Source organism: Sus scrofa, chromosome 18 (assembly GCF_000003025.6).
Source record: "Sus scrofa isolate TJ Tabasco breed Duroc chromosome 18, Sscrofa11.1, whole genome shotgun sequence".
Taxonomy (NCBI): Eukaryota; Metazoa; Chordata; class Mammalia; order Artiodactyla; family Suidae; genus Sus; species Sus scrofa.
In genome coordinates, this window is record NC_010460.4 from 5,322,964 (window position 1) to 5,349,968 (window position 27,005).

A 27,005-nucleotide genomic window follows, 5' to 3' on the forward strand; every position below is an offset into this window, starting at 1 on the left:
TTCCAATACATGGACCTAGAATGTCTTTCCATTTATTTAGGTCTTTTTTTTTTTTATTACTTTCAATAGTGTTTTTTAGTTTTCAGTGTACAAATCTTATACCTTGGCTAAATTTAGTCCTACGTATTTTATTCTGATTCCACTGTGAAGAGGATTATTCCCTTAATTTTATTTTTCAACCATTCATTTCCAGTGTACAGTAATACAACTGGTTGGGTTTTTTGGGCTGTTTTGTTTTGTCTTGTTTTCCCTTTTTAGGGCCACACCCACAGCATACAGAGGTTCCCAGGCTAGGGGTCCAATCAGAGCTGCAGCTGCCAGCCTACACCACAGCAACAGCAACTCGGGATCTGAGCGGCATCTGTAACCTGCACCACAGCTCATGGCAGTATCAGATTCTTAACCCACTAAGTGAGGCCAGGGAGCAAACCCTTCTCCTTATGGATACTAGTCAGGTTCGTTAACTGCTAAGCCATGACAGGAACCCCATAACTGGTTTTTGTATGTGGATCTTGTACCCTGCAACTTTGCTGAATTCATTTATTAGCTATAATATTTTTTTAAGTATTCTTTAGGATCTTTTATAAAGAATGCAGTTTTTCAGTTAGGCAATCTGGGTTTTTCACTTTTTTTTTTGCCATTTCTTGGGCCGCTCCCGAGGCACATGGAGGTTCCCAGGCTAGGGGTCAAATTGGAGCTGTAGCCGCTGGCCTACGCCAGAGCCACAGCAACGCGGGATCCGAGCCGCGTCTGCAACCTACACCACAGCTCACAGCAACGCTGGATCCTTAACCCACTGAGTGAGGCCAGGGATTGAACCTGCAACCTCATGGTTCCTACTCAGATTCGTTAACCAATGAGCCACGACGGGAACTCTGGGTTTTTCACTTTAAATATCTACAGTTCTCTCACTACTGCTTTCAAAGGCAAACATAAAGTTCATTCAGAATGGCAAATCTACTCAGCCATAAAAAGAATGAAATAATGCCTTTACAGCAACATAGATGGACCTAGAAATTATCATACTAAGTGAAGTTAGTCAGATAGTGCAAGACAAACATCATAGGATGTCACTTATACGTGGAATCAAAATAAAAGGGGGGGGGGGTTCCTGTAGTGGCACAGCGGAAACGAATCCAACTAGGAACAATGAGGTTGTGGGCTCAATCCCTGGCCTTACTCAGTGGGTTAAGAATCCGATGTTGCTGTGAGCTGTGGTGTAGGTCTCAGATGCAGCTGGGATCTGGTGTTGCTGTGGCTCTGGTGTAGGCCAGCAGCAACAGCTCTGATTCAACCCCTAGCCTGGGAACCTCCACATGCTGTGGGTGCAGCCCTAAAAGGACAAAAAACAAAAAAAAAGAAAAAAAAGGATACAAATGAACTTATTTGCAGAACAGAAACAGACTCACAGACTGAAAAATGTATGGTTACCAAAGAGGACAGGTTGGGATGGGCACTGGGGTTTGGGATGGGCATATGCCCACTGAGGTCTATGGAACAACCAGCCAATGGGACCTGCTGCATAGCACAGAGAACTCTATCCAATATTCTGTGATAACCTATGTGGGAAAAGAATCCAAAAGAGAGCGGATGTGTGTACATGTATAACTGAATCACTCTGTTGTAGAGCAGAAACGATTACAACCTTTGTAAATCAACTCTGCTTCCGTAAAACATTAAAAATGGGGAAAGGAGTTCCCGTCGTGGCGCAGTGGTTAACAAATCCGACTAGGAACCATGAGGTTGCGGGTTCGGTCCCTGCCCTTGCTCAGTGGGTTAACGATCCGGCGTTGCCGTGAGCTGTGGTGTAGGTTGCAGACGTGGCTCGGATCCCGCGTTGCTGTGGCTCTGGCGTAGGCCAGTGGCTACAGCTCCGATTCAACCCCTAGCCTGGGAACCTCCATATGCCGCGGGCACGGCCCAAGAAATAGCAACAACAACAACAACAACAACGAAAAGACAAAAGACAAAAAAAAAAAAAAAAAAAAAAAACCAACAGGCTGTTTGAAAAAGATGAGAAAGTACATTTTATGAAAACTAAAGTAATAGCTCCAGTTTCCTCACATAATTTTAAATACTTTTGACCTCACGTACTAGGAAAAGATTAAGCCCAAAAAATTGATTTTATCCTTTGAAACTATGATTAAATGAAAAAAAAAATCTTTTCTTAACATCCTTTATATTCTTTCAATCTCTCAAAAATCTCTTACTATCTTTTACTCCTAAATTACTTACTCTCTGATACTTCAAAGGAGATCAAAGTTCTTGAAGAGTTTAAAAGTTTTAAAGATAACCAAAACACTCATTTATTCCTTCAAATAAAATTTTCTGAAACCAGGACTCTAGAATTACAGAATTTAAAGATTCTTAATTCCAAACTGAACAGAATATGATTCTGGAACAATTAAAATTTTCTATTTTATAAATTCCTATATTTTATAAATATAGTCCAGCACCTTAATAATTCTTATAATTAGAAATCTTATTATATCTAAACTCAATGGTTTATGTTCTGTTTTAATTAATGGTGCACTTCAAAATATATCAAATACAGTCACTTTTCAACAATTTCTTTCCCTTATTAAATAATGCTAGCAATTAAAGTCTTCCTCCACAGATTCTATTTTCTTTCCAACCACTTAATTTTTCTTTCTTTTTTTTAAAACTTCTAATCTGGTTCTCATTAGTTTCTCCCAAGTCCTCATAAAATAATGAAGTCAGAACTGGAGAAAACAGAATATAACTCCCCACTGAGTCTGCAAAAATCACAGGCCCTCGACTAGTTCATGAACAAAACAAATTTGTGGGGAAAAAAATGTGATATTTTTTATCCTCTGAGCAACACATGACTTAAAAGATAGTTAAACGTCTAAATGCTTTGACAGGCCACTAGCAAAAATCAAACACACTTACCCAATTCAGGAGAGAATTTCGCATTGTCTTTTTCTGGATCTTCAACATGATTATCTATCACATCATCAATATTGTTTGATTTGAATTTCGATTCTAGTACGTGGCCTGGACCTCGAGTGAAACGGGGATAAAATTTTTTGGGGAATGGTCCATGCGGCCCAGACCCCTTGATGGGCACATTCTTAAGTGGCTGAGTCACTTCACTGAAGTTGAAATAAACAAAAAGCAAAACCGTCCAGGTTGCAGATGTAAAAAGGCATCCATAACAGAAATATCGAACTGTGACACTTCCCATTATAGACCTAGCATAGCTGAAGGGCCATTTTCAATTTCCTAAAAGAAAAAGAGCGATATGTTAGACACTTCAAGACGCTTATAAATCAACTACCAAGTTTATATTCAGTTTTCCAAACCACCAAGTAATACCTCTAAACTATTTACTTAGGACCCCTATGCATAGCATTATCCAGCAATCAAATATAAGAAGATATATTGATGCCACTGAATAAAAAAAATAAAAGCAGTCGACAATTAAAACCACAAGCCAATGTGTTAGTGCTCAGAAAACCAACAGCAGCAGATAGCTGACTTATTCATCTGCCCATGTTAATGGATACTTCTTCACCTTTGTTCTGGACTGCTTTCAGTTTGGTAACATTTTTCAGATTCTAACTTTTCATAAGAAAAATACAAGTACTACGTGTGTCATGATAGTACATCTAAGGTCCCTTCTAACTGTAAAATTACAAGACTAAATCTCTTAATCTGTTATTAAAAGATATCAAAATCTGTTATTAAAAGTCAGCAACTTGAAACAAGTTTAACTTTCCAATGAAATATTAAACCTGCCCTTGTATCTACTCTAGATCAAACAGTTACATTTCAAATTTATAACTGAAAGAATTCAAATAATTCAGTTTTCCCTCTCTTTATGATGTCAGAAAAAATATGACATTTAACAGCATTTTTTTCTTAAGCTTTCTGATAACATTTGGTCTTCACAGAGGCCTCACACTGCTTCCTGAGGCATTCTTTATAAAGAGCCCAATGCACATATAAAATAGTTTCACCAAACATTAGATCAGAGAAACACTATTTAAGTAATGTACATACAGAAAAAATCTATAAAGCAATACTATTTACATATTACTTATTTCTACGCTATGAAGTAATTTTTAAAATAATATTACCATGTCCCCCAAATCTGGACAAAGCAATACAGCATCAGTAAACTCCAAATATTAAGCTGTTTTGGGGAGTTCCCATTGTGGCTCAGTGGAAATGAATCTGACCAGTAACCATGAGGACTCAGATTTGATCCCTGGCCTTGTTCTGTGGCTTCAGGATCCACAAGGTATTGCCATGGGCTGTGGTGTAGGTTGCAGATGTGGCTCGAATCTGGTGTGGCTGTGGTATAGGCCAGGAGCTGCAGCTCTGATTCGACCCCTAGCCTGGGAACCTCCATATACTGCGAATGTGGCCCTAAAGAGACAAAACAAAAAAAAACTGTTTTCTGGGTTTTGCCATAAACCCAGAAGACGGTAAACAGCTCAATTCCTTAACTATCTGTCAACCAAGAATTATCAGTTCAAAAGCTTAAAAAACAAAAGAAAACACCACCACTACCCAGACAAAAACTCCCACTACAGTAACATCAAAGGGAAACGACTATATCACCATAACAAAGTCAGGCCCCAATGAAAGCACTTAGATGTGCACACAAAAATACCCCATCTTACTTAGAAGTATAAGAAAATGTTCTCTATGCAAGGTGAATGGAGCCATCAAGACAAATGAAATAACTAGAAAGCTGGAAACTTGCAACTTTGCAACAAAAATGTTACAGAGACCATTGCTGGACTCATTGAGGGGAAACATTAGATTTCAACTATAACAAGCATTATAACTTCCTACAGCATTTGCTTGGGAGTTCACCCTTTGGCATAGCAGTTAAGGATCCAGCATTGCTACAGCTGTGGCATAGCTTGCAACTGTGGCTCCATTAGATTCCCTGGCCTGGAAACTTACATATGCCCTGGGTGCAGCTGAAACAAAAAACAAAGAGCAGAAAACAAAACATTTACTTGGGGTAGGTAAAAAATAAGCAAGCATCAAAAACAAAAGCACTAATTCCTCAAGAGGCCATGAAATCCTTAAGACTAAGGGCACAGGCAGCTTTGACTCCATAAAGAACTGTGAATAGAAGCAGCCAATCCCTTCCTCAACTAGATAAGGAGATTTATACATAGACTGTTTTTCTCTTCCCCCTTTGACCTTTGACTCTTTGACCCTAAACACAGAAGGGAGCCGTACAAAAGGGGCAAACAGGGAAAAGCCAGCCAGTCCTTCCCCAATCACATGAAGACAGAAAATGCTCATCAAGGGCTCTTTTATCAAGCAGCTCTGGGCAAGAGGTGGATACTCTGATGCTTGGGTCATACCTTTTTCTATACCCCAAATCCCACCAGCATGTTGGGTGATGTCCAGAATCCTGCGAAACTCTAGTTTCAAAATGTCTTAATTCATGTTCCTCCTATAGCTTTCACTCACATTCTCCTTAACACACTGCTCCAGCCCTTGATTTCACCATCATCCAGAACTGAACGAACTTCTTAAACATTAAAGCCTCACTCTGATCACAATCCTGACTCCCCAGCTATGCTGTTCCTATCCATACTAGCAGCCACCAACTGGCATCCACTGGGGACTGGCTTCAAGGGCCCCTGTGTGTATCAAGTCCCTTATATAAAATGGTATATATTACAAACAAATACAGTTTGCCCTCTATATCCATGGGTTCTGCACCCAGTATTCAACCAACCACAGATGGCAATTTCAGTCCACGGTTGGTCAAATCTGTGAATTTAAAACCTGTGAATACCGAGGGATAACTGCATATTTACTGAAAAAACCCCACATATAAGTGGCCTCAGGCACTTCAAGCCCCTGTTGCTCAAGGGTTACTAGCACTATTCTTACTTACTTTTCCATCTCACTGCAGGCACTCAACCTTTTCCTTCTCTTAAAGCTTCTATTTTGTTTCTGTCCCCAGACACACATCTTTTAATGACTTTACTTCCTTCTCTACCCAGTTTTGAAAAGGGTGTTGAATAATACTAAAAAGTGTAAGTGCTGAGGAGAAAAAATAAAGCAGGGATGAGTGATATGAAATAGAAAGGGTATGGGAAATTGTGGGTAGATGGCGAGGGAAGGCCTCACTGAGAAGGTGATACTCGAGACAAGGACTGAAGGAAATAAAGCAGTGAGCACTGCACGTACCTGGGGAAGAGCTGTCCCTGAGAGGGCCGAGCAAAAGCAAATGCCCTCAAGAAGAAATGCGCCTAGCGGAGTCAAAGAGTGCACCACCGATCACATGCTGTGATCACAAGACAACCAAGTTAAAACCAAACGATGACAAAAAGGTAACTAGAAAACTAAGAAAATGTCCAAATGGGAGTTCCCATCATGGCGCAGCGGAAACGAATCCAACTAGGAACCAGGAGGTTGCAGGTTCGATCCCTGGCCTCACTCAATGAATTAAGAATCTGGCATTGCTGTGAGCTGTGGTATAGGTCACAGACACGGCTGGGACTTGATGTTGCTGTGGCTCTGGCGTAGGCCAGTGGCTACAGCTCTGATTCGACCCCTAGCCTGGGAACCTCCATATGCCATGGGTGCAGCCCCCAAAAAGACCCCCCCCAAAATATTGTCTATCTTACTGGATGCTTAGAGTTCAATTTAATACTTAGAATTATATGAGATAATATAGTAAAGCAACAGGCACAATGATTAACACACAAATATAATGATTTACACTAGACCAAGGTACTCTTCATAAAGACTGTGGCTACCTTTTGTTGCTGTTTCTCTGTTCACTGTACTCCCTTCACTTATTACGATAAACGGCACACAGAAGATGCAGAAAAATATCTGCAGAATGAAAGAATATAGTACAGATTCAGTGTTAACTTCCTCCTCCTCATTAGGTCTACATTTAAAATACAATATGGAAGATATTTATGACGCTCTGTCCCTTACAATGACCTACACATCCCTGTGCAATAGTCTGACTCTATCTCCCACTACTTCCCTCCCCATTCCATTTCATCCTAGACACAGATCTCCTAATGGGTCTTACGCACTGGTTCTTCCTACCTCTTAATACTTTTCATCCCAGCTAACTTCACGTCCAATGAATCTGTGCTCTAATGTTACCTGCTCAATAAACTCTACCTAGACTTCCATATTCAAACGGCAACTCAACCGCCCTCTTCCCTACTCCATGCAACTTACAACCCTCTTACAAACTACACAATTCCTTATTCATTCCTTTGCTCATTTACTGCCATCTCTCCCCTGCTAGAATGTAAGCTTCAGAGCAAGAGCTTTTTTTTTGTCTTTTTGCCATTTCTTGGGCCGCTCCCAAGGCATATAGAAGTTCCCAGGCTAGAGGTCGAATTGGAGCTTAGCCGCCGGCCTACACCACAGCCACAGCAACGTGGGATCCAAGCCGAGTCTGCAACCTACACCACAGCCCACGGCAACGCCAGATTGTCAACCCACTGAGCAAGGGCAGGGATCGAACCTGCAACCTCATGGTTCCTAGTTGGATTCGTTAACCACTGCGCCACGATGGGAACTCCCTCTTTTATATAATTAATCACAAATCTTCAGAAGCAAAGACTTCAGAAATGTTCTAGACAAGTCAAGAAGTTAACACCCAAATATTAAAAAAAAAAGTGGAAACCAATCAGATGCCTGTTATGTAAGAAAATAACAGGTTCTTAACTCCTTAAGGAAAGAAATTAAAACATCCAAACAAAAAAAGCTGAAAATTTCATCTAATCGCCACTAACAATGAATCTAGCATGTACACAATAAAGTCTTTGCTTCATACTGTTTGCCATTCCTTCTATATACCCATGACTTCAACATCCAAGGCTGAAGGCCTTTAAAAGGAGGGTCAAAGCAAACATTTAAGGTTAGTTAATACAAAACAACTAGTGACCAAACACTTTCAATCATAAACTTGAACAGTTAATAAAGCAAAAACTTTAGCAGTTAGATATCAATGTAATATATCTTTCAAAACTTACATAAATAAAAGGCCAACCACCTGTTTACATGAATTTTCAGCGAAAAGGTATAGTTTCATGTTTTCCTCTAGTCATGGTCTGGTGACTGCTCAGGAACAGGTGCCCTGTAAGCTGAGAGTTGGGGTTTTGCCAGGGAGGGACAGAGAAGAGGCACAGGGAAAGGTGTATGCTCTGTGCTGACTGGAATGACAGACCACAGATTTAAGCCAGATAAAGAGAAACGAGAGGATAAGGAAAAATGACGCAGGATGAAAAAATATGGATGGGCCAAAGGATCACAGGTGCTGGTGTGGCTGAGAGATCGCTGGAGTTACCTGCGAGAAAGAGTGACCTGGAAAGACTGACGATTATGGCTGCAGAAAGAGAAGCCAACATTCAGATTTTGGAGAGGCAGAGTTAATGACAGAAGAATCTTTTTCAGAAACAAGAACTGGAGACAGCCCCATGACCAACCTGCCTACAGTATAATATAGCATCGCTATACTTACTGTCAGCAAGCCCACTGAGAAAAGGATTATTTCCATCTTTTCAAACTCATCATGTTTAGCACAGAATCCCATCTTAACAGTTAACAGACAGCTGTGTAATTTTTTAAAGGGTACTTCTGTCCCAAAAGAAGTTACAGGACATGGTTTAGATTCTGTGCAACAAGAAACCTGAGAGTGTAACACGTAAGCAGAGCACATCCTGGGAGATAAAAGTTTACTTCGAAGGAGGAGGAGAGGAAGCAGAAGACAGCTAAACTGTTTACATCGTTTCATTAGACACTGTCATCATCATTGTACTTTTACTGAAGTACAACTGACAATACTGTATTAGTCTCAGGTATACAACTCAGTGATTTGGGACTTTGACATCTTACACAACGATCACCAGGATAAGTCCAGTTCAGTTCCCATCCGTCACCAAAGTTATTACAACATGACTGACTATAATTCTTATGCTGTACATCATATCCCTGTGACTTATAAGTGGAGGTTTATACCTCTTAATCTCCTTACCTATTTCATGCATAACCTACCCACCCATTCCTCTATGGCAATTACCTGTTTGTTTTCTCTACCTATGAGTCTATTTTGCTATGTTTTTTTAGATTCCACAAATAAATGAAATCTTTCTCTGACGTACCTCACTTAGCATAATATCCTCTAAGTCCATCCATATTGTTACAAATGGCAAGATATTGGAGTTCCCGTCGTGGCGCAGTGACTAATGAATCCGATTAGGAACCATGAGGTTGCGGGTTCAACCCCTGGCGTTGCTGAGTGTAACCCATATGGCGTTGCCGTGAGCTGTGGAGTAGGTTGCAGACATGGCTGGGGTCCAGCATTGCTGTGGCTGTGGTGTAGGCCGACAGCTGTAGCTCTGATTTGACCCCTAGCCTGGGAACCTCCATGTGCTGAAGGTGCGGCCCTAAAAAGACCAAAAAAAAAAAAAAAAGGAAAAAGAAAAAACCCCAAAAAACCAAATGGCAAGATTTCATTCTTTTTAAATAGCTGAAAAATATTCCTGTGTGTGTGTGATCTTCTTTATCCATTTATCTAACAGTGGAATATAGGTTGTTTCCATGTCTTGACTATTGAAAATAATGCTGCAATGAACACAGCAGTGCCTACAAGCTTCCGAATTTGTGTTTCATATTTTCTTCAGAAAAATACCCAGAGTGGATTTGCTGCATTGTATGGCGGTTCTATTTTTAATTTTCTGAGCAATTTCCATACTGTTTCCCATAGTGGCTGTTCAAAAACCAAGCTTATTTTCACTACCATCAGCACCTACTGTTGTTATATCAAATATTCTTTGTGGCAAACTATTTAGGTCACAAAAGTCTAAAATCTCATGAGATCTCACTCAATTTAAATTCCTGCATCATCATCAGATTCGAGTGAAGGTTGTTTCTCAACAGCACAATAGTTGAAACTAAGAAGACACGTTTTGAGATGATTTTCATGGTAACCTTCTAGTAACAAAGAACATAGTACATACCATACTAAATTATGCTCCATAAAGTAGTTAAATTATGTAAAGTTCACCAAGACAATGCCTGTTACATAATGTCACTTTACAGATGACAAAATCATTCCATTAATTTTCTAGGCATAGTCTATTAAATGTACTGAACAATCCAACATTTTTATTCTGAAAAATCACTAAATAATCCTAAAGATACAGCTAATACTAGGAACACAGGAGGCGCTTTATCTGCCAGACACCATGCAAGGTGCTAGGTATTGATGTAAGTTTTGCTATTATGATAAAAAAATTTAAAAATATATGTGCTGAGAAACCAGAGCTGGTGTACTGAATTAAGAATGCTGAGTGAAGAGGCAAAGCCACCCACACGGAGGCAGGATGCAGCTCCCCTCAGTATCTGAGCTCTCATTTTTGAGAAGCGAAGCCCATGGGGTCATTTTGTTTGAAGGCACTATTTCAATTTACCCCCACAAAGGACGAAGAGTCATAAGACATTTATATACATCACACACACACACACACACACACACACACACACACACACACACACACACACACACACATGTTTTTTTTATTTCCAAGGCCTCACCTATGGCACTTGGAAGCTCCCAGGCTAGGGGCCTGATCAGAGCTGTAGCTGTCGGCCACAGCCACAGCAATGAGGGATCTGAGCAGCATCTGTGACCTACACCACTTGCATCGATGCCGGATCCTTAACCCACTGATGGAGGCGAGGGATTGAACCTGCATGCTCATGGATACTAGTCAGGTTTGTTACCGATGAGCCACAAGGGGAACTCCGTAAGACATATTATTATTTATCGATCCCACAAAGGGGGACGAGGGGGGACAAGAACAATAAGCTGGGAGAAGTACAGCCCTCTGTCCCTGGTCATGAGCGGGTGAAGACAGAGAGCAGGGCAGCAAGCACCTAATACTTACTGATTGAGGTGGTTGTTATGAACTTATTGCAGGCTATTTCATCTGAGTAGCTATTTATTTATTTGTTTATGCATGCGTACATTTTAGAGCAGAACCTGCGGCAAATGGAAGTTCCCAGGCTAGGGGTCCAATCAAAGCTGTAGCCGCTGGCTTACACCACAGTCAGAGCAACACGGGATCTGAGCTGCATCTGTGACCTACACTACAGCTCACGGCAATGCTGGATCCCCAGCCCAATGATCGAGGCCAGGGATTGAACCTGCATCCTCAAGGATACTAGTCAGATTAGTTTCCACTGTGCCACAAGGGGAACTCCTAAGTAGCTCTTTTATTATTACGTTTTTGTTTTTTAGGGCTATACCTGCAGCATATGAAGTTTCCCAGGCTAGGCTCCAATCGGAGGTGCAGCTGCCAACCTATGCCACAGCCACAGCAACATCAGATCTGAGCCATGTCTGCGACCCACAACACAGCTCATGGCACTGCTGGATCCTTAACCCACTGACCAAGGCCAGGGATCGAACCCACATCCTCATGGATACCAGTCAGATTCATTTCCACTGAGCCACGACAGGAACTCCCGAGTAGCTATTTTAAAAGACGCCCTGGGAAAAGCAAGTGGGAACTTATGGCAGCATCCTAAACGCAAGTCCTAATCTAAATGTCCAGACTCTGGGGGTGAATAGAGTTAGCACAGTGTGAAATGCCTAGGCAGTAACTCAGGAAAACAACTTTGTTGTTTTTCTCATCAAAATGCAGATGAGTCAAAAGTTAAAAACCAAACCCCCCCTGAAATCTCACACTATTAATGTTCTGCTATAAATTCTACTAGTTATCTTTAGTCTTTCTATGCTAGCCATAAAAGGTTATACTGCTATTGGCAATTACTGAAAAATTAATTTAATATACTCAGAATATTACCCATAATGCCACTAACCTATCTACTTTTCTTTACTTAAAAAGAAATACAAAGAATATGTATTTCTTTAATAATTAGGGTAAAATTTTTCTTAGGAAAAAATTTCCTGACTTAAAAATATAAGAACAAATTTGGAGAGGATTAAATATTTTAAGGCTTCAAATGAAATATATGGCCTTTTCTTTTAACCTCAGAAGCGAAGAAATTTTGGAGTTCCTGCTGTGGCTCAGCAGTAATGAACCAGACTAGGATCCATGAGGATGATGATTTGATCCCTGGCCTCGCTCAGTGGGTTCAAGATCCGGCGTTGCCATAAGCTGTGGTGTAGGTCCAGATGTGGCTCAGATACCGTGCTGCTGTGGCTGCGGTGTAGGCTGGCAGCTGTAGCTGTGATTCAACCCCTAACTTGGTAACTTCCATATGCCACGGGCAAGGCCCTAAAAAAAAAAAAAAAAAAAAAAAAAAAAAAGCAGCAGCAAAGAGATTTTAGCATACTTAAAAAAAGAAATATTTTAATTTCATTAATTTGTTTAAAAAATTGAGAATAAAATTTGGACACTAAACAAATATTCCAAAAGCATTATTTGAAAACCTATTTTTTGCTCTATAAATCATTAACTGTTCTGAAACTGGCATGCCTCTCTGAATATCTGTCTTATTTTTTTACTACAAGCCCAATGAGACAATTCCATTTAACTAAACAGGATAGCCCTCATTTTCCTTCAGTACAAAATAATTTTCATAATACTTAATAAAGTTTAAAACGTTGATCTTAAAATGTTAAGTATTTACCTTTCAGTAGTGTACAGCTATCTTCTCATCAGTATACTCTTTATTCTCAAGGGTCAAACAGCAAACATTTGTTAGCTTTTTCCATAAAAAAGACCCGTTCATATTTTAACTGAGGTTACAGTCCATAAGTACAAACACTGACTTATAACAGTGTGCCTTCTGCATACCCTGTGAAATTACCAGGTGATGACAACACAAAAAGGCATACTATTCTTTCTCATTCCTCATCCACTCTGAAGACTAGAAGGAAACATCGCCACCGATATATTTCATAATTACAAATAAGGCGATTATCAAATTAGGAAAGATTGAGAGCAAATTCCAGACATCATATGCTCCCTGGGAACAATTCTTTGACATCCCTGATATTTACGAATCTCCTCGCAACAGAACATGAAGAAAGGCTCGGATCTGGATCTGGCGTTGCTGGGGCTGTGGGTGCTGTAGCTCCGATCCGCCCCTAACCTGGGAACTTCCACATGCCGTGGGTGTGGCCCTAAAAAAACACATCTAAGTATCTACATATTATACCTCAAATGCAGAGGAAAACCACATGGTAATGTTGACTGGAGACAGAAGGAAACAGAATTAAATACCAAAGAAAAGGAAACTAAAAGGACAGACAGCGGGACAACATACTTAAAATAACCAAACCTAGGACACCTGCTTGGTCAGTGAATATGGGCTGACCCCATGTGCCTGCTCAAGACTGCCAGGCATACTCACGAAATGGCCCGTGTCATGTTAACCCAGGCACCATAAAATCAAATGTAGATAGAAGCCAGGAAGATAAAAGAGGAAAGAGAAAACCTAAGAGTGGTGGCAAGTGGCAGGGCATGTCCCCCTCCTCAAGCAATTCAAACTGGAAAATTGTGAAAGTTGTTGATCAGCCTCCATAGTACAACTTCTCACTGAGGTGGCATAAAATGAACAGTGCATAATCACAACCCCAAAACCATAAAACCTCTTATCTCTCATTTCCTTTCCGCCCATTAAAGGAGGATTAAACCAAAAGTTAAATCAGATAAAGATGAAATAAATGAAGGGGGGGGATTGCTAGAAATAAGTGTTCTGAGATAGCCAAATAACTTAGCAACTAAAATGGCTTTATTCAGCACAGCCAATACATACAAGCATTCGTACATCCATGGTCAACACGGCCTTCTATAGCCAGCTCTGTCCTAGAGCCCAAAGACATTCTAGCAGGGTGGACTACCCTTAAACCATAGCTATTGAGTGTTTTATTCTGCTAGCATGTCAGGAGTCTCCTGAGGTACTGACAAAGCGGCTCACGACCACTAGTCAAGTACGCAAATTAAGACTGAAAAAATGGGAGTTCCCGTCGTGGCGCAGTGGTTAACGAATCCGACTAGGAACCATGAGGTTGCGGGTTCGGTCCCTGCCCCTGCTCAGTGGGTTAACGATCCGGCGTTGCCGTGAGCTGTGGTGTAGGTTGCAGGCTTGGCTCGGATCCCGCGTTGCTGTGGCTCTGGCGTAGGCCGGTGTCAACAGCTGTGATTCGACCCCTAGCCTGGGAACCTCCATATGCCGCGGGAGTGGCCCAAAGAAATAGCAAAAAGACAAAAAAAAAAAAAAAAAAAAAGACTAAAAAAATGGAACAAAATACTAGTCCAGGGTATAAAACAGATAGTAGGGAAAAAACAATGCTTCTTCTCTTTTTCCCTCTTAACTTTAGAGAAATTCAGTATCTTGCTCTTAGGATACATAGCTAGGAAGCAGAGAAACTAGATTTGAATTCCAGTGATCTGATGTCAGACCTATGTCCTTAACCACTGTCCTTATACCATCTGTCAAGGAACAGGCCAATGATTTCCGGTTTGCCACTCTTTAAAAAAAATAAGTCATGGAGTTCTTGTTGTGACTCAACAGGTTAAGAACCCAACATCACCCCTGTGAGGATGCAGGTTTGATCCCTGGCCCGGCTCAGTGGGTTAAGGATCCGATGTCACAATAAGCTGTGGTGTAGATCGTGGATGTGGCTCAGATCTGGTATTGCCGTGGCTGTGGTGTAGTCCACAGTTGCAGCTCCGAGAACCCTGGCCCAGGAAATTCCATGTGCTGCAGGTACAGCCGTAAAAAAGAAGAAGAAGAAAAACTAAGTCATGCAGTGATCTTTTTTTTTTTTGTCTTTTTAGGGTTATACTCACGGCATATGGAGATTCCCAGGCTAAGGATCGATCTGGAGCTGTAGCTGCCCCCCTACACCACAGCCACAGCAACGCTGGATCCGAACCACGTCTGAGACCTACACCACAGCTCTCGGCAACGCCGGATCCTTAAGCCACTGAGCATGGCCAGGGATGGAACCTGCGTCCTCATGGACATGCACTGATCTTTTAACATAAATTTATATTTCTCATAAGATTAAAGAGATCAGTTATTCTCCCAAGCAAGGTGTTCTAGAAAGCTCTCTAGATTTCTACTATCTCCTAAAACCTTAGCTCAGGAATTTTTTTTTTTTTTTTGTCTTTTTGCTATTTCTTGGGCCGCTCTCACAGCATATGGAGGTTCCCACGCTAGGGGTCGAATCGGAGCTGTAGCCACCGACCTACGCCAGAGCCACAGCAACACGGGATCCGAGCCACGTCTGCAACCTACACTACAGCTCACAGCAATGCCGGATCCTTAACCCACTGAGCAAGGGCAGGGACTGAACCCACAACCTCATGGTTCCTAGTCCGATTCGTTAACCACTGTGCCACAACGGGAACTCCAACTCAGGAATTCTTTTACTCCTTTATACACAGGCTTTTCAGGAGCAACAACTAGCTTCAACTATGTTACCCAATCTGCCATTTCCAGAAGCACAAAGCCAAGGTTATGTTCTAAACCGCTGTTTTTGTATTTCTTTTCTTTCTTTCTTTTTTTTTTTTTTTTTTTTTTTTTTGTCTTTTTGCCATTTCTAGGGCTGCTTCTGTGGCATATGGAGGTTCCCACGCTAGGGGTCAAATTGGAGCTGTAGCCGCCGGCCTACGCCAGAGCCACAGCAACACAGGATCCGAGCCGCGTCTGTGACCCACAGCACAGTTCACATCCTTAAACCACTGAGCGAGGCCAGGGATTGAACCCACAACCTCATGGTTCCTAGTCCGATTTGCTAACCACTGAGCCACGACGGGAACTCCTGTTTTTGTATTTCAAAGTGAACAGGCTAGGAATTGCCAAAAAGAGACCATCAGCACATCATACTGTAATGGAATCGTGGGCTTTTTTCAGAAAACCCATTTTCTGAATACAGTCTACCTCGTCAAGAGGTTTAGAAAGCAAACAGCCAACTTCCGTCTCAGCTCATCCTGTGAATCACACTGTACAAAATCTACACACCAGGCAGTGTCATCTGCACATCTTTTGAGCCTCACCATCCTGTACAGATCTGAATTCCAACTGCCAGCACCTGCATCTCGAGCCTCTGGAGCCCACCTGCCCACATGCAGGGCAGGCCTACAAACACAGGGGAGTGTGTCCCTTCCAGGAGGCAGCCTTCAAAGTGGACTGTGGAAGAACAGCCAGCTCCTTCACACCCTCCTCACCCATGACAGCTCTGACACCTGTAGTCTACACTGGCTCCTGGGGTTCCCAGGTTAAGTTTTTGGGGTTTTTTTGTCTTTTTGCCATTTCTTGGGCCACTGCCGTGGCATATGGAGATTCCCAGGCTAGGGGTCGAATCGGAGCTGTAGCTGCCAGCCTACGCCAGAGCCACAGCAACTTGGGATCTGAGCTGCGTCTGCAACCTGCACCACAGCTCATGGCAACGCCGGATCCTCAACCCACTGAGCAAGGGCAGGGATTGAACCCGCAACCTCATGGTTCCTAGTAGGATTTGTTAACCACTGCACCACGATGGGAACTAACTCCTCCCCAGGTTAAGTTTTAATTGCTCACAGTGGAAACTGGCTTGAAAACATACCCTTTATTGGCCAACTTGCCTACACCTGACTTCCCCATTCCCCTCCCAGTGTGTCTGTCCAGGGATTACTTACAAACGATTTGTATTTGAATTTATATCTCAGGATGTGCTGCAGGAGGAACTCAAACTAACAAAATCAGATTCCAGCTGACAAGGGACAACTCCACAAATTCTCACATGTACTAATTTTTTATTTCTAAATAGAAAATGTAATAAAGATGGAGCTTTGGAGTTCCCTTGTGGTGCATCAGGTTAAGGGTCTAGTGCTGCCACTGGAGTGGTTTAGGTCACTGCTGTGGTGTGGGTTTGGTCCCTAGCCTGGGAACTTCCATATGCTAGGGGCGCAGGGGAAAAAAAAAAAGACGGAGCTTCTATAGCTTTTGCTGCCTATAAAGTATAAAATAACACCACAAAAAAGTTTTTCTGAAGATTGCAAGACATTTTTTATATAAATATCTTAAGGTATATATATGATATCTTAAGAATATAAATATTCTTACAAAAAAGAACATTTCAAAGTGATAAGATTTTCTGAGGAAGGCAAAAGCTATCAGGCAATGTAGCTTGAAATCATTTTAATCAGCTGATAAATATGAAATATCAAATTTAGCCTGCATAATCAACTCTAGATACAATACTGAAGTCTTGAACCTAAGCATATATAGTTCACTCCAGATAATAACAAGTCGAGACAACCCACAGAATGGGAGAAAATTTTTGCAAAATGAAGTAACCAACAAAAAATTAATCTCTAAAATATACAAACATCTCATGCAGCTTTATATTAAAAAAAAAATCAAAAAAAAAATGGGCAGAAGATCTAAATAGACATTTCTCCAAAGACGACAGAGGGCCAAAATCACAAGAAAAGATGCTCTACATCACTAATTAAATCAAAACTACAATGTGGTGTCACCTCACACCAGTCAGAACGGTCATCATCAAAAAGTCTATAAACAATATGAGCTGACGAGTGTGTGGAGAAAAGGGAACCCTGTCAGTGGGTATGTAAATTGGTGCAACCACTTACCAACACGAACATACTGGTACTCCGAGAATAGTACGGAGGTTCCTTAAAGAGCTAACCATGGGGAGTTCCCGCTGTGGCGCAGCAGAAACAAATCCAAATGGAAACCATGAGGTTTCAGGTTCGATCCCCGGCCTTGCTCAGTGGGTTAAGGATCTGGTGTTGCCGTGAGCTGGGCTGTAGGCTGCAGACGTGGCTTGGATCCTGTGTTGCTGTGGCTGTGGTGTAGGTGGCAGCTGTAGCTCCAATTCGACCCCTAGCCTGGGAACCTCCACATGCCGCAAGTTCAGCCCTAAAAAGCAAAAAACAAACAAACAAAAAAACAAACAAAAACTAAATGTGGAACTACCATATGATCCAGCAAGTCCACTCCTAGGCATGTATCTGGGAAAATCATAATTCAAAGATATTTGCAACCCAGTGTCCACTGCAGCACTATTTACAATAGTCAAGACACAAAGCAACTTAAATGTCCATCGACAGAGGAATGGATAAAGAAGACAAAGTACATATGTACAACAGAATATTACTCAGCCATAAAAAAGAACAAAATAAGGGCATTTGCAGCAACATGGATGGACCTAGAGACTATTACACTAAGTAAATCAGACAAAGACAAAGATCATATGATACCACTTATATGTGGAATCTAATTTTAAAAATGATACAAATGAACTTATTTACCTAACAGAAACAGACTCATAGATTTCTAAATCAGATTTACAGTTATCAAAGGGGAAATGAGGAGGGGGGAGGGATAAATTAGGAGGCTGGAATTAACATATACATTAATATATACTATTGTATATAATTTTTTTTTTTTTTTTTTTTTACTATTTCTTGGGCTGCTCCCGCGGCACATGGAGGTTCCCAGGCTAGGGGTTGAATCGGAGTTGTAGTCACCGGCCTACGCCAGAGCCACAGCAACGCGGGATCCGAGCCGCGTCTGCAACCTACACCACAGCTCACGGCAACGCCGGATCGTTAACCCACTGAGCAAGGGGCAGGGACCGAACCCGCAACCTCATGGTTCCTAGTCGGATTCGTTAACCACTGCGCCACGACGGGAACTCCTACTATTGTATATAAAATAGATAACTAACAAGGACCTACTGTATACGCAATATTCTGTTACAACCTATACAGGAAAAGAATCTAAAAAAGAGCATGTGTGTGTGTATATATATGTAAGTGATTTACTTTTGCTGTACACCTGAAACTAACATAACACTCTAAGTCAGCAATACTCCAATTAAAAAAAAAAAAAAAAAAAAAAGACTCAGAGCTCCCATTGTGGCTCAGTGGTAACAAACCCAACTAGTACCCATGAGGATGTAGGTTCAATTCCTGGCCTCACTCAATGGGTTAAGGATCTGGCATTACTGTGACTATGGCGTAGGCTGGCTGCAGCTCCAATTAGACCCCTAGCCTTGGAATTTCCATATGCCACTGATGAGGCCCTGAAAAGCAGCCCGCCCCAAAAAAGATGGTTACCAGTCATAAAATCTAAGTTAAAAACCATGCTTTCAGCTCCAACATGAAAAGTTTAGAAGCCATCACTTCCATTCTCAGAAGAACAAACTGAAAATCAATGACACTGTTGAACTCATCAGAGAACTAAGGTTTCAGGACAAATTACCACCCCAAACCTGGAGACATACCGCTGAGATCTGCTTACCTGGGGGAGAAGCTGCTGGAGGCTAGGGGGAGCTGGGTGAAAGGGGAAAGTGCAGGGAAGCAGTCTCTGGGGCAGACAGCACACTTCTGCGGGCTTTACCTTCAGCAATCCCACCAGGTTTGCATGGTGAAGGTGAAGGCCCCAGAAAGATTCCCTCGTGACTACAGCAGGGAGGGGAAAAGTAATCACTGCAAATCACGCGACAGGCCCAGAGCCTCTTCTTAACAAAGGCATGCTAGCTCCAGGGAAAAAGATACTGCCAGAGTTCTCTCCAGATTAAGAAAGGGCATTTTTCCCACTCCAGCCCCTCCTAGCCTTCCAGTCAAACCTAAGGGAGAAGAGTAACCTCAAAGGTGAAGGCTTCCACAAAACAGGCTGGCAACTCCAGGTGGGCAAGAGCAGGTTTCAGGGAGGAAAAAAGCTACACCGGTGGAGAACACTTGTGAAGGTCATAGCTCAGAGACACAGGCTGAGATTTAATCGAAGATAACAGAACTCACCCTCCCTCACATGTGACCACCGCATCAATGGGGCTCCAAGTATGACAGCAGCGGGTTACAGCTGAAAGAGCTGCAAGATGCAGACATGCTCTGGGGGAGAGTACTTAGAAGACCCCAAAGTCAAGAGAGCATATATAAATGAGGGCACTAAAAGAACCTGAAGCCTCTGGCACCTGCAGCCACAGTAAACATTAAACACAGCCGAATCCCCATAAGTTCCTATTACCTGATCAAACACGTCAGCCTTTCGAAAATTATAAGAAAAAAAAATTCAAGTCATAAAAAAAGACAAGAGAAAATACAGTTTGAAAAGACAAAACAATCATTAGAACCAGACTCAGATGACAGAGATTTGGGGATTATTGCACAGGGAATTTAAAACATGTATAATTAATGTGTTAAGGGCGCTAATGCAAAAAAAAAAAAAAGAAAAGAAAAAAGAAAATGCCAGAAAGATGGACTACAGAAACTGTAACAAGGGAAATACTAAAAATTAAGAGCACTGTATCAGCTGTGAAGAACGCCTTCCATAGGCTCATCAGAGGAATCCACACAGGCAAAGAAGCAGCGAGCTTGAATACAGATCACTGATGCAAAGAGGAAAAAGAATGGAAAAAAACAAAACATTCAAAAACTGTGGGACAAGTTCAGAAACACATACACATTACTAAAATATCAGAAGGAGAAAAGGAAGCAGAAGAAGTACTTCAAATAATGGCCAAGAACTTTCCAAAATTAAGACAGACCCCAGGAAGCTGAGAGAATACCAAATGGATTAAATACCCTCAGAAAAAAACCCTCACCAAGGTAGGCCATATCCAGAAAATCAAAAGACAAATCCTGAAAGAAGCTACAGGGAGGCGGAAAAAAGAGGAAGAGTAAGAATTACAGTGGACCCTCACTGAAAATCGTGCAATCAAGAAGAGAGCAGAGTGAGATATTTCAAGCACAGAAGAAACCCCAGTACTACCTTAGACTCCTATATTCACTGATAAGACAATTCAGAAGCAAAGCAGAAATAAAGGCTTTCTCGGGCAAAAATACCTGAGGAATTCATCACCAAGAAACCTGTCTTGCAAGAAATGTTAAATTCTTCAAGCAAAAGGAAAATTACACAGGTCAGAAACTTGAATCTACATCTACATAAAAAGAAGAGCATCGGAGAATGAAAAAATAAAGTGAAAATAAAATCCTTTATTTTTCTTATTCTTAACTGGGATGGGAGGGAGAAATCGGGACTACTCTATTCATAAGGCACCTATACAACACATCAAGCAATATGGTGTTACTTTAAGGTAGATTCAGGCTAGTTTAAAATGTGTATTGTAAACTCTAGGGTAAACACCAAAAAATGTTTAAAGAAGTGTGACAGAACAGTTCCCGTCACGGCTCAGTGGTTAGCGAATCTGACTAGGAACCATAAGGTTACAGGTTCGATCCCTGGCCTTGCTCAGTGGGTTAAGGATCTGGCGTTGCCGTGTAAGTTACAGACGTGGCTAGGATCCCACATTGCTGTGGCTGTGGTGTAGGCCGCCAGCTGTAGCTCCGATTCAACCCCTAGCCTGGGAACCTCCATATGCCACAGGAGTGGCCCTAGAAAAGGCAAAAAAAAAAAAAAAAGAATGACTGATATTGCTATGTGGTAGGCAGAATAATGGTCCTCCAGAAATATCCACATACTAATCCTCAGAATAAGGCGGCATATAGAATTAAGGTTGCTAGGGAGTTCAGTGGTTAATGAATCCGACTAGGAACCATGAAGTTGAGGGTTCGATCCCTGGCCTCGCTCAGTGGGTTAAGGATCCGGCGTTGCCACAAGCTGTAGCATAGGTTGCAGACATGGCTCGGATCCCACGTTGCTGTGGCTGTGGTGTAGGCCAGCAGCTGCATCTCTGATTCAACCCTAGCCTGAGAACTTACATATGCTGCAGGTGTGGCCCAAAAAAGACCAAAAAAAAAAAAAAAGGCAGTTTTGACAACGGCTCAGAGCCTTAAAAATCTTTATACCCTTTTGTCACTAATCCCACTTTCTCTAAGAATAAAAATCCTAAAGAAATAATAAATCAGGTGGAAAAGTCAGGCACATTCTAAAGCAAATTCTAAAAATAAAGATATAGGAGTTCCCATTGTGGCTCAGCAGGTTAAGACCCTAACATTGTCTCTGTGAGGATGCAGGTTCAAGCCCTGGCCTCACTCAGTAGGTTAAGGATCCAGGTGAAGGTCGAAGATGTGGCTTAGATCCAGTGTTGCCACAGCTGTGGCTTAAGCTTCGGCTGCAACTCCAATTTGACCCCTAGCCCAGGAGCATCCATATGCTGCAGATGTGGCTGTAAAAAGAAAAAAGGAAATAAATAAAAATAAAGATATATATAAACTACGGTATATAGAAACAAATATGAAAGACAAATTTTTTTTGTATGAAAAACTTGAAGGAAATTTTATAGAAGTTAAGATCTAAGACTGACTTTAAAAATTGATTTCAATGGCCAAATCCCAAAATAGTTCAAACAGAAAGCTCAAGTTTGGAGAACAGCAACATGTATTTGTTTTCCAAAAAGAATAGCAAGTAAAATGACTGGCTATAATTAATACACATTGGCTGGTTAAGGCTAGTAGAAGGTGATTAATTTTAAGGACAGACTGAGGATGAGAATCAACTTGTTCTGCAAACGTCAGATCCTTAACCAACAGAGTGAGGTCAGGGATCGAACTCGAATTCTCAGAGACTACATTGGGTCCTTAACCCACTGAGCCACAATGGGAACTCCAAGAAAGCAGTTTTTAAAATGTGAAGTTTGTTAGTTCCTCAGAAAATCACAGATTTATCATATAACCCGGCAACTCCTAGGCGTACATCCCAAAGAACCAAAAACAGAGATTCACACCCAACAGATGTAAACACATGTTCATCGCAGTATTATGCACAGTAGTCAAAAAAAAGGAAAACATTCTAGTGTCCATGAAAGATGAAAGGATAATTGTGATATAGCCACTCGACAGACTATCATCCAAGCATACAATGGAATGAAGTCTGAGATAGGCAACAGCATGGATGAACCTTGAAAACACCAGGTGAATAACCTTAAGACAAAAGGGCAAATATTGTATAATTCCAATTCTGTGCAGCATTTAGAGTAAGCAAGCTGAGAGACAAAGCGGCTAGAGGGAGGGGAAATGGGGTTACTGCTTCGTAGTTACAGAGTTTCTGTTTTGGGTAATGAAAAACTTTTGGAAACAGTCATGATGGTGAGTGACACAATATCGTGAATGTACTTAACACCTCCGAATTGCACACTTAAAAACGGCTAGGGCGTTCCTGTTGTAGCCCAGCAGTAAAGAACCTGACTAGTATCTATGAGAACACGTGTTCCATACCCGGGCCTCGTTCAGTGGGTTAAGGATCCAGCGCTGCCATAAGCTCGGGTGCAGGTTGCAGACCAAGCTTGGACCCCGCATTGCTGTGACTGTGACTTAGGCCGGCAGCTGCAGTTCTGATTTGACCCCTAGTCTGGGAACTTCCATATGCTGAGGGTGCAGTCCTAAAAAGACCACCCCCCCCAAAAAAAAGGTTAAAACAATAAACTTCATGTTGCATCTATTTTACCACAGTAATGAGTGTTTTAAAGAAGTGAAGACAGAAACCAAATTGCAAGCAATAGCACTGAAACTGTCAAAAGAAACGTGAACTGCTCTTTCATGACATCTATCTTGCAAAGCTCAACTGTTAAATATTGAGGAGAGAGAGAGAGATTTTCTATTTTCGATTTTTCCGCAGGCAGAGGAGACCTCAACATATGATACACACCTAGGTTAAGAGGTCAGAATTGAATGAAGGCTAAAAAAAGTCTTACTAGTAAATGAGGTAAATCAGAAAGACAAATACCATATGCTATCACTTACATGTGGACTCTAAAACATGGCAAAATCAACTTTTTCAAAAGAGAAACAGATTCATAAACATTGAGAACAGACTGTGCTTGGGGGGACGGTGGGAGAGAAATGGTGTGAGAGTTTGGGATTAGCAGATGCAAACTATTACATATAAGATGGATAAACCACAAGGTCCTGTATTAGCACAGGGAACTATACTCAATATTCTGTGATAAACCATAATGGAAAAGAATACATTCTTAAAGAGTCTATATATATTTACACACAAACACACCTATACATAGATATCTGAATCACTGTGTTGTGCAGCAGAAATGAACACATTATAAATCAACTATATTTCAATTAAAAAAAAAAAAAAGTCTGGTCTAAAACTGTGATTTGCGGGATGAGAGTAGTTAGCACCACAATGTATTTTTGGTGCACTGCAGTATAAGGAGCATTTTCAAAGTTACAATCTCATCTTGAATTCGCAAAACCAGCCAACCTGCTTTTCTTACCCAAAGTAAAAAGGAATGCTGACCAAATCTTCCATGACAAAAAGAAAGCTCTGCCATCATAAGCATATTGATACGCCTCAAAGGGTGAAATCTACCAGAATTGGAGGGTGGGGATTTGTTTTTTTGTTGTTTTTTTTTAGTATTTGCCCAAAAGGCACCTAATTCATGAGCGTGGGAAATTGTAAATAACCCGATTTCTTCACTAAGAACATTGCAAAGAAAAAGAAAAGGGAAACTTAAGATGCTGGTCAACCAAATTCCACGCGAGGACCTGGTCCAATCCTGAGGGACACAAAGCAACCACTAAAAAAAAAAATGACTTTAAAAACACTCTTCCAAGGAAATGTGAACACCGCCTGAACACTGTGGAAACAGAGGGCTGAGCGCCAGGGAGCGCGTTATTCAATTTGCTCCAGTTTTCACACGTTGGAAAATGTCCACAGTCATTTCTGGGGCGCGCATTCCTTTCCACGACCGGGCCGCTCGGCCTGGGCTGCATTTCGGAAAACGCCGCGGGCCCCGGCCCCCCAGCCCCGCGCCGCCCCGGCCCACCCCCGGCCTCCCGGGCCGCGTCCCGCCCCGTCCGCGGCCTCGGGCCGAGCGCGACAGGCCCGCGGGAAAGCCTCGGGCGCTCGGGGCCCTGGGGCAGGGGCGGCGCGCGGGGCCGCCAGCCCGCGGCGCTGAGGGGCCGACGGAGGCCGCGCGGGCTCAGACGCCGCCGCCGCCGCCGCCGCCGCCGCGCTACTCACCCCGACGCCGGCAGCGCAGGACCCCGGCCTTCCAGGACTCGGGCTGTGGCATCTTCCCTCCCGCCACAGCCCGGGTCCGAGCCGCAGAGCCGCAGAGCCGCAGCGGGCGGAGCTGCCGCGGGGACACGCAGCACCGGGCGCCCTGGCGCCCGTGGGCCCGCCCAGTGCCCGCGCCTCAGCCGCAGCCGCCGCCGAGCGCGCGCCCGCGGGGCCACGTGACGGGCGGCCCCGCCCCCGCCCGCGCGTGACGTCTCCCTGCGCAGCTGGAGCTCCTTGGCCGGCGCCGTCCAGAACGTTCTGGGGGTTCTCGGCGTGTCCCTGGGCTCCGGGGTGGGTGGCGGTGTCCTTGGCGTTTCTAAGTCGTCTGAAAATGGCCTCATTAGAGACGAATGCCCTGAACATTTTAAAGGTGTGGGACTTAGGAAAAGAGAGATGCAGATTAAACATGTCAAGGCTGGGAATTCAGAGCAGCTGTGTTAAAACCTCAGGTGGGGCTGCTGGGGGGAAAGGACCTTTTTCCTGCCGAGTTGCAGCCACAGGAATCCTCCTCAGGCCACCTGGGGGTTTGTGAGAAATGCTGACTCTTCAGCCTGTGAATGCAAACTGTTGCCTACCTGTATCCGTTCACAAAGGATGTTGCAGCCATCACGCCATCCATCACGTTACAGCCGCCCCCACCGTCAGCCCTGAGGGAACTCCGAAAGAGGCTGCCTGCTGCCAAGCTGTCAGCTGCTGCAGCCACCCCCCAAGGATGCTCTCAGGGTGGCAGAGAACACGATCCTGGCTCTGATGGCTAGGGTGTGTTTTAAAGGAATGATGGAACTCTGGCCTCTCCCCATACATAGAAAAGGGCTAAATTCCCTGAGATACTGATTTTCTTTAATTAAGAGTCTTTTGAAGCTCTGAAGCTCTGACTAGCTGGCCTTTGTAGCAAAAACTCCTGTATTTCCTGCCTCCTCCCTAACCTCTCTGGTGCCTGCCTTCATTCAGAGTCATCTGAGAGGCTGTGTCCCAGGGTTATGTCCTCAGTTTTGTCCACCAAATAAAACATAATTCTCAACATTTGGGTTCTTTTTTTTTTTTTTTTTTTTTCATCCTACAAGCTCCTGTGCCAGACCTCATTATGGATTTTATGCTAATCTCCAGGTGATTTATACACCAAGTTTAAAAACCAGGAGTTCCCCTCGTGGCACAGTGAAAACAAATCCGACCAGGAACCATGAAGTTGCTGGGTTGATCTTTGGCCTTGCTCAGTGGGTTAAGGATCTGGCATTGCTGTGAGCTGTGGTATAGGTCAAAGTCGCAGCTCTGGTCTCTTGCGGCTGTGGCTGTGGCTGTAGGCCGGCAGCTGTAGCTCTGATAAGACCCCTGGCCTGGGAACCTCCAAATACTGTGAACATGGCCCTAAAAAGCAAAACCAAAACAAAACACTCAGTGTCTTAGAGTACAGTCAGTGCAAGGGACCGGTCATTGCCCCACATTCTCCTGAACCGTTGATTTTTAGTACTGTAGTGCAGGTTTATTGTAAAAACAGGCCTGTAAGAGGACTTGTGCAATTCAAGCTGCTGTTGTTCAAGGGTCAACAGCACAGAGTATGTAAGATTATCAGTTCTATTTTGGACAAAGAGTGTTGGTGGAATTAGGAGAAATCTGAGATTAGAGCTCAACAGAAATGCAGCGTTTAACCCAAGAAGGCAGTTCAAAGTTATGACAGGAGCTGAGATGCTCTAAAAATAAAGGGAGCAGAGAAAGAAGGGTGAGAAGTGCACCTCTGTGGTTAAGAAAAGAAAAAGAACCCGAGAGGAGAAGAAGTTCCACAAGGGAGTGAATTAAGTGTGGCAGATGATACTAAGGTGAAAAGCTGAGGACTGAGAAAACGGCACCTGAAATAAGAAAAAGAGGTATCTCAGTAATGGTAGGGAAAGCCGAACTCAAAAGGGTTAAGCAGGAGTTCCCCCGGTGGCGCAGTGGAAGCGAATCCGGCTAGGGGCCATGAGTGTGTGGGTTTCATCCCTGGCTCACTCAGTTGGTGAAGGATCTGGCCTTGTGGGAGCTGTGGTGCAGGTCACAGATCCAGCTTGAACCGGTCATTGCTG

General features: G+C 42.8%; 1 protein-coding gene across 4 annotated transcripts in view; it reads right to left on the minus strand.

Moving 5' to 3' along the window:
• Positions 1 to 25,150, minus strand: part of GALNT11 (polypeptide N-acetylgalactosaminyltransferase 11) — a 56,588-nt gene extending 31,438 nt beyond the window's left edge. Inside the window, exons 1-3 of one of the 4 annotated variants that reach the window (XM_005654263.3) lie at positions 24,910 to 25,091; positions 6,765 to 6,843; positions 2,914 to 3,246 (exon numbers count right to left, since the gene is read on the minus strand). In XM_005654263.3, coding sequence (XP_005654320.1) covers positions 2,914 to 3,208 — 295 coding nt within the window. In that variant the 5' untranslated portion in view covers positions 3,209 to 3,246; positions 6,765 to 6,843; positions 24,910 to 25,091. Of the gene's footprint in view, positions 1 to 2,913; positions 3,247 to 6,192; positions 6,301 to 6,764; positions 6,844 to 8,009; positions 8,033 to 24,909 lie in introns of those variants that run through there. The other 3 variants (XM_005654262.3, XM_013983584.2, XM_003134543.4) reach the window with 3 other exon arrangements.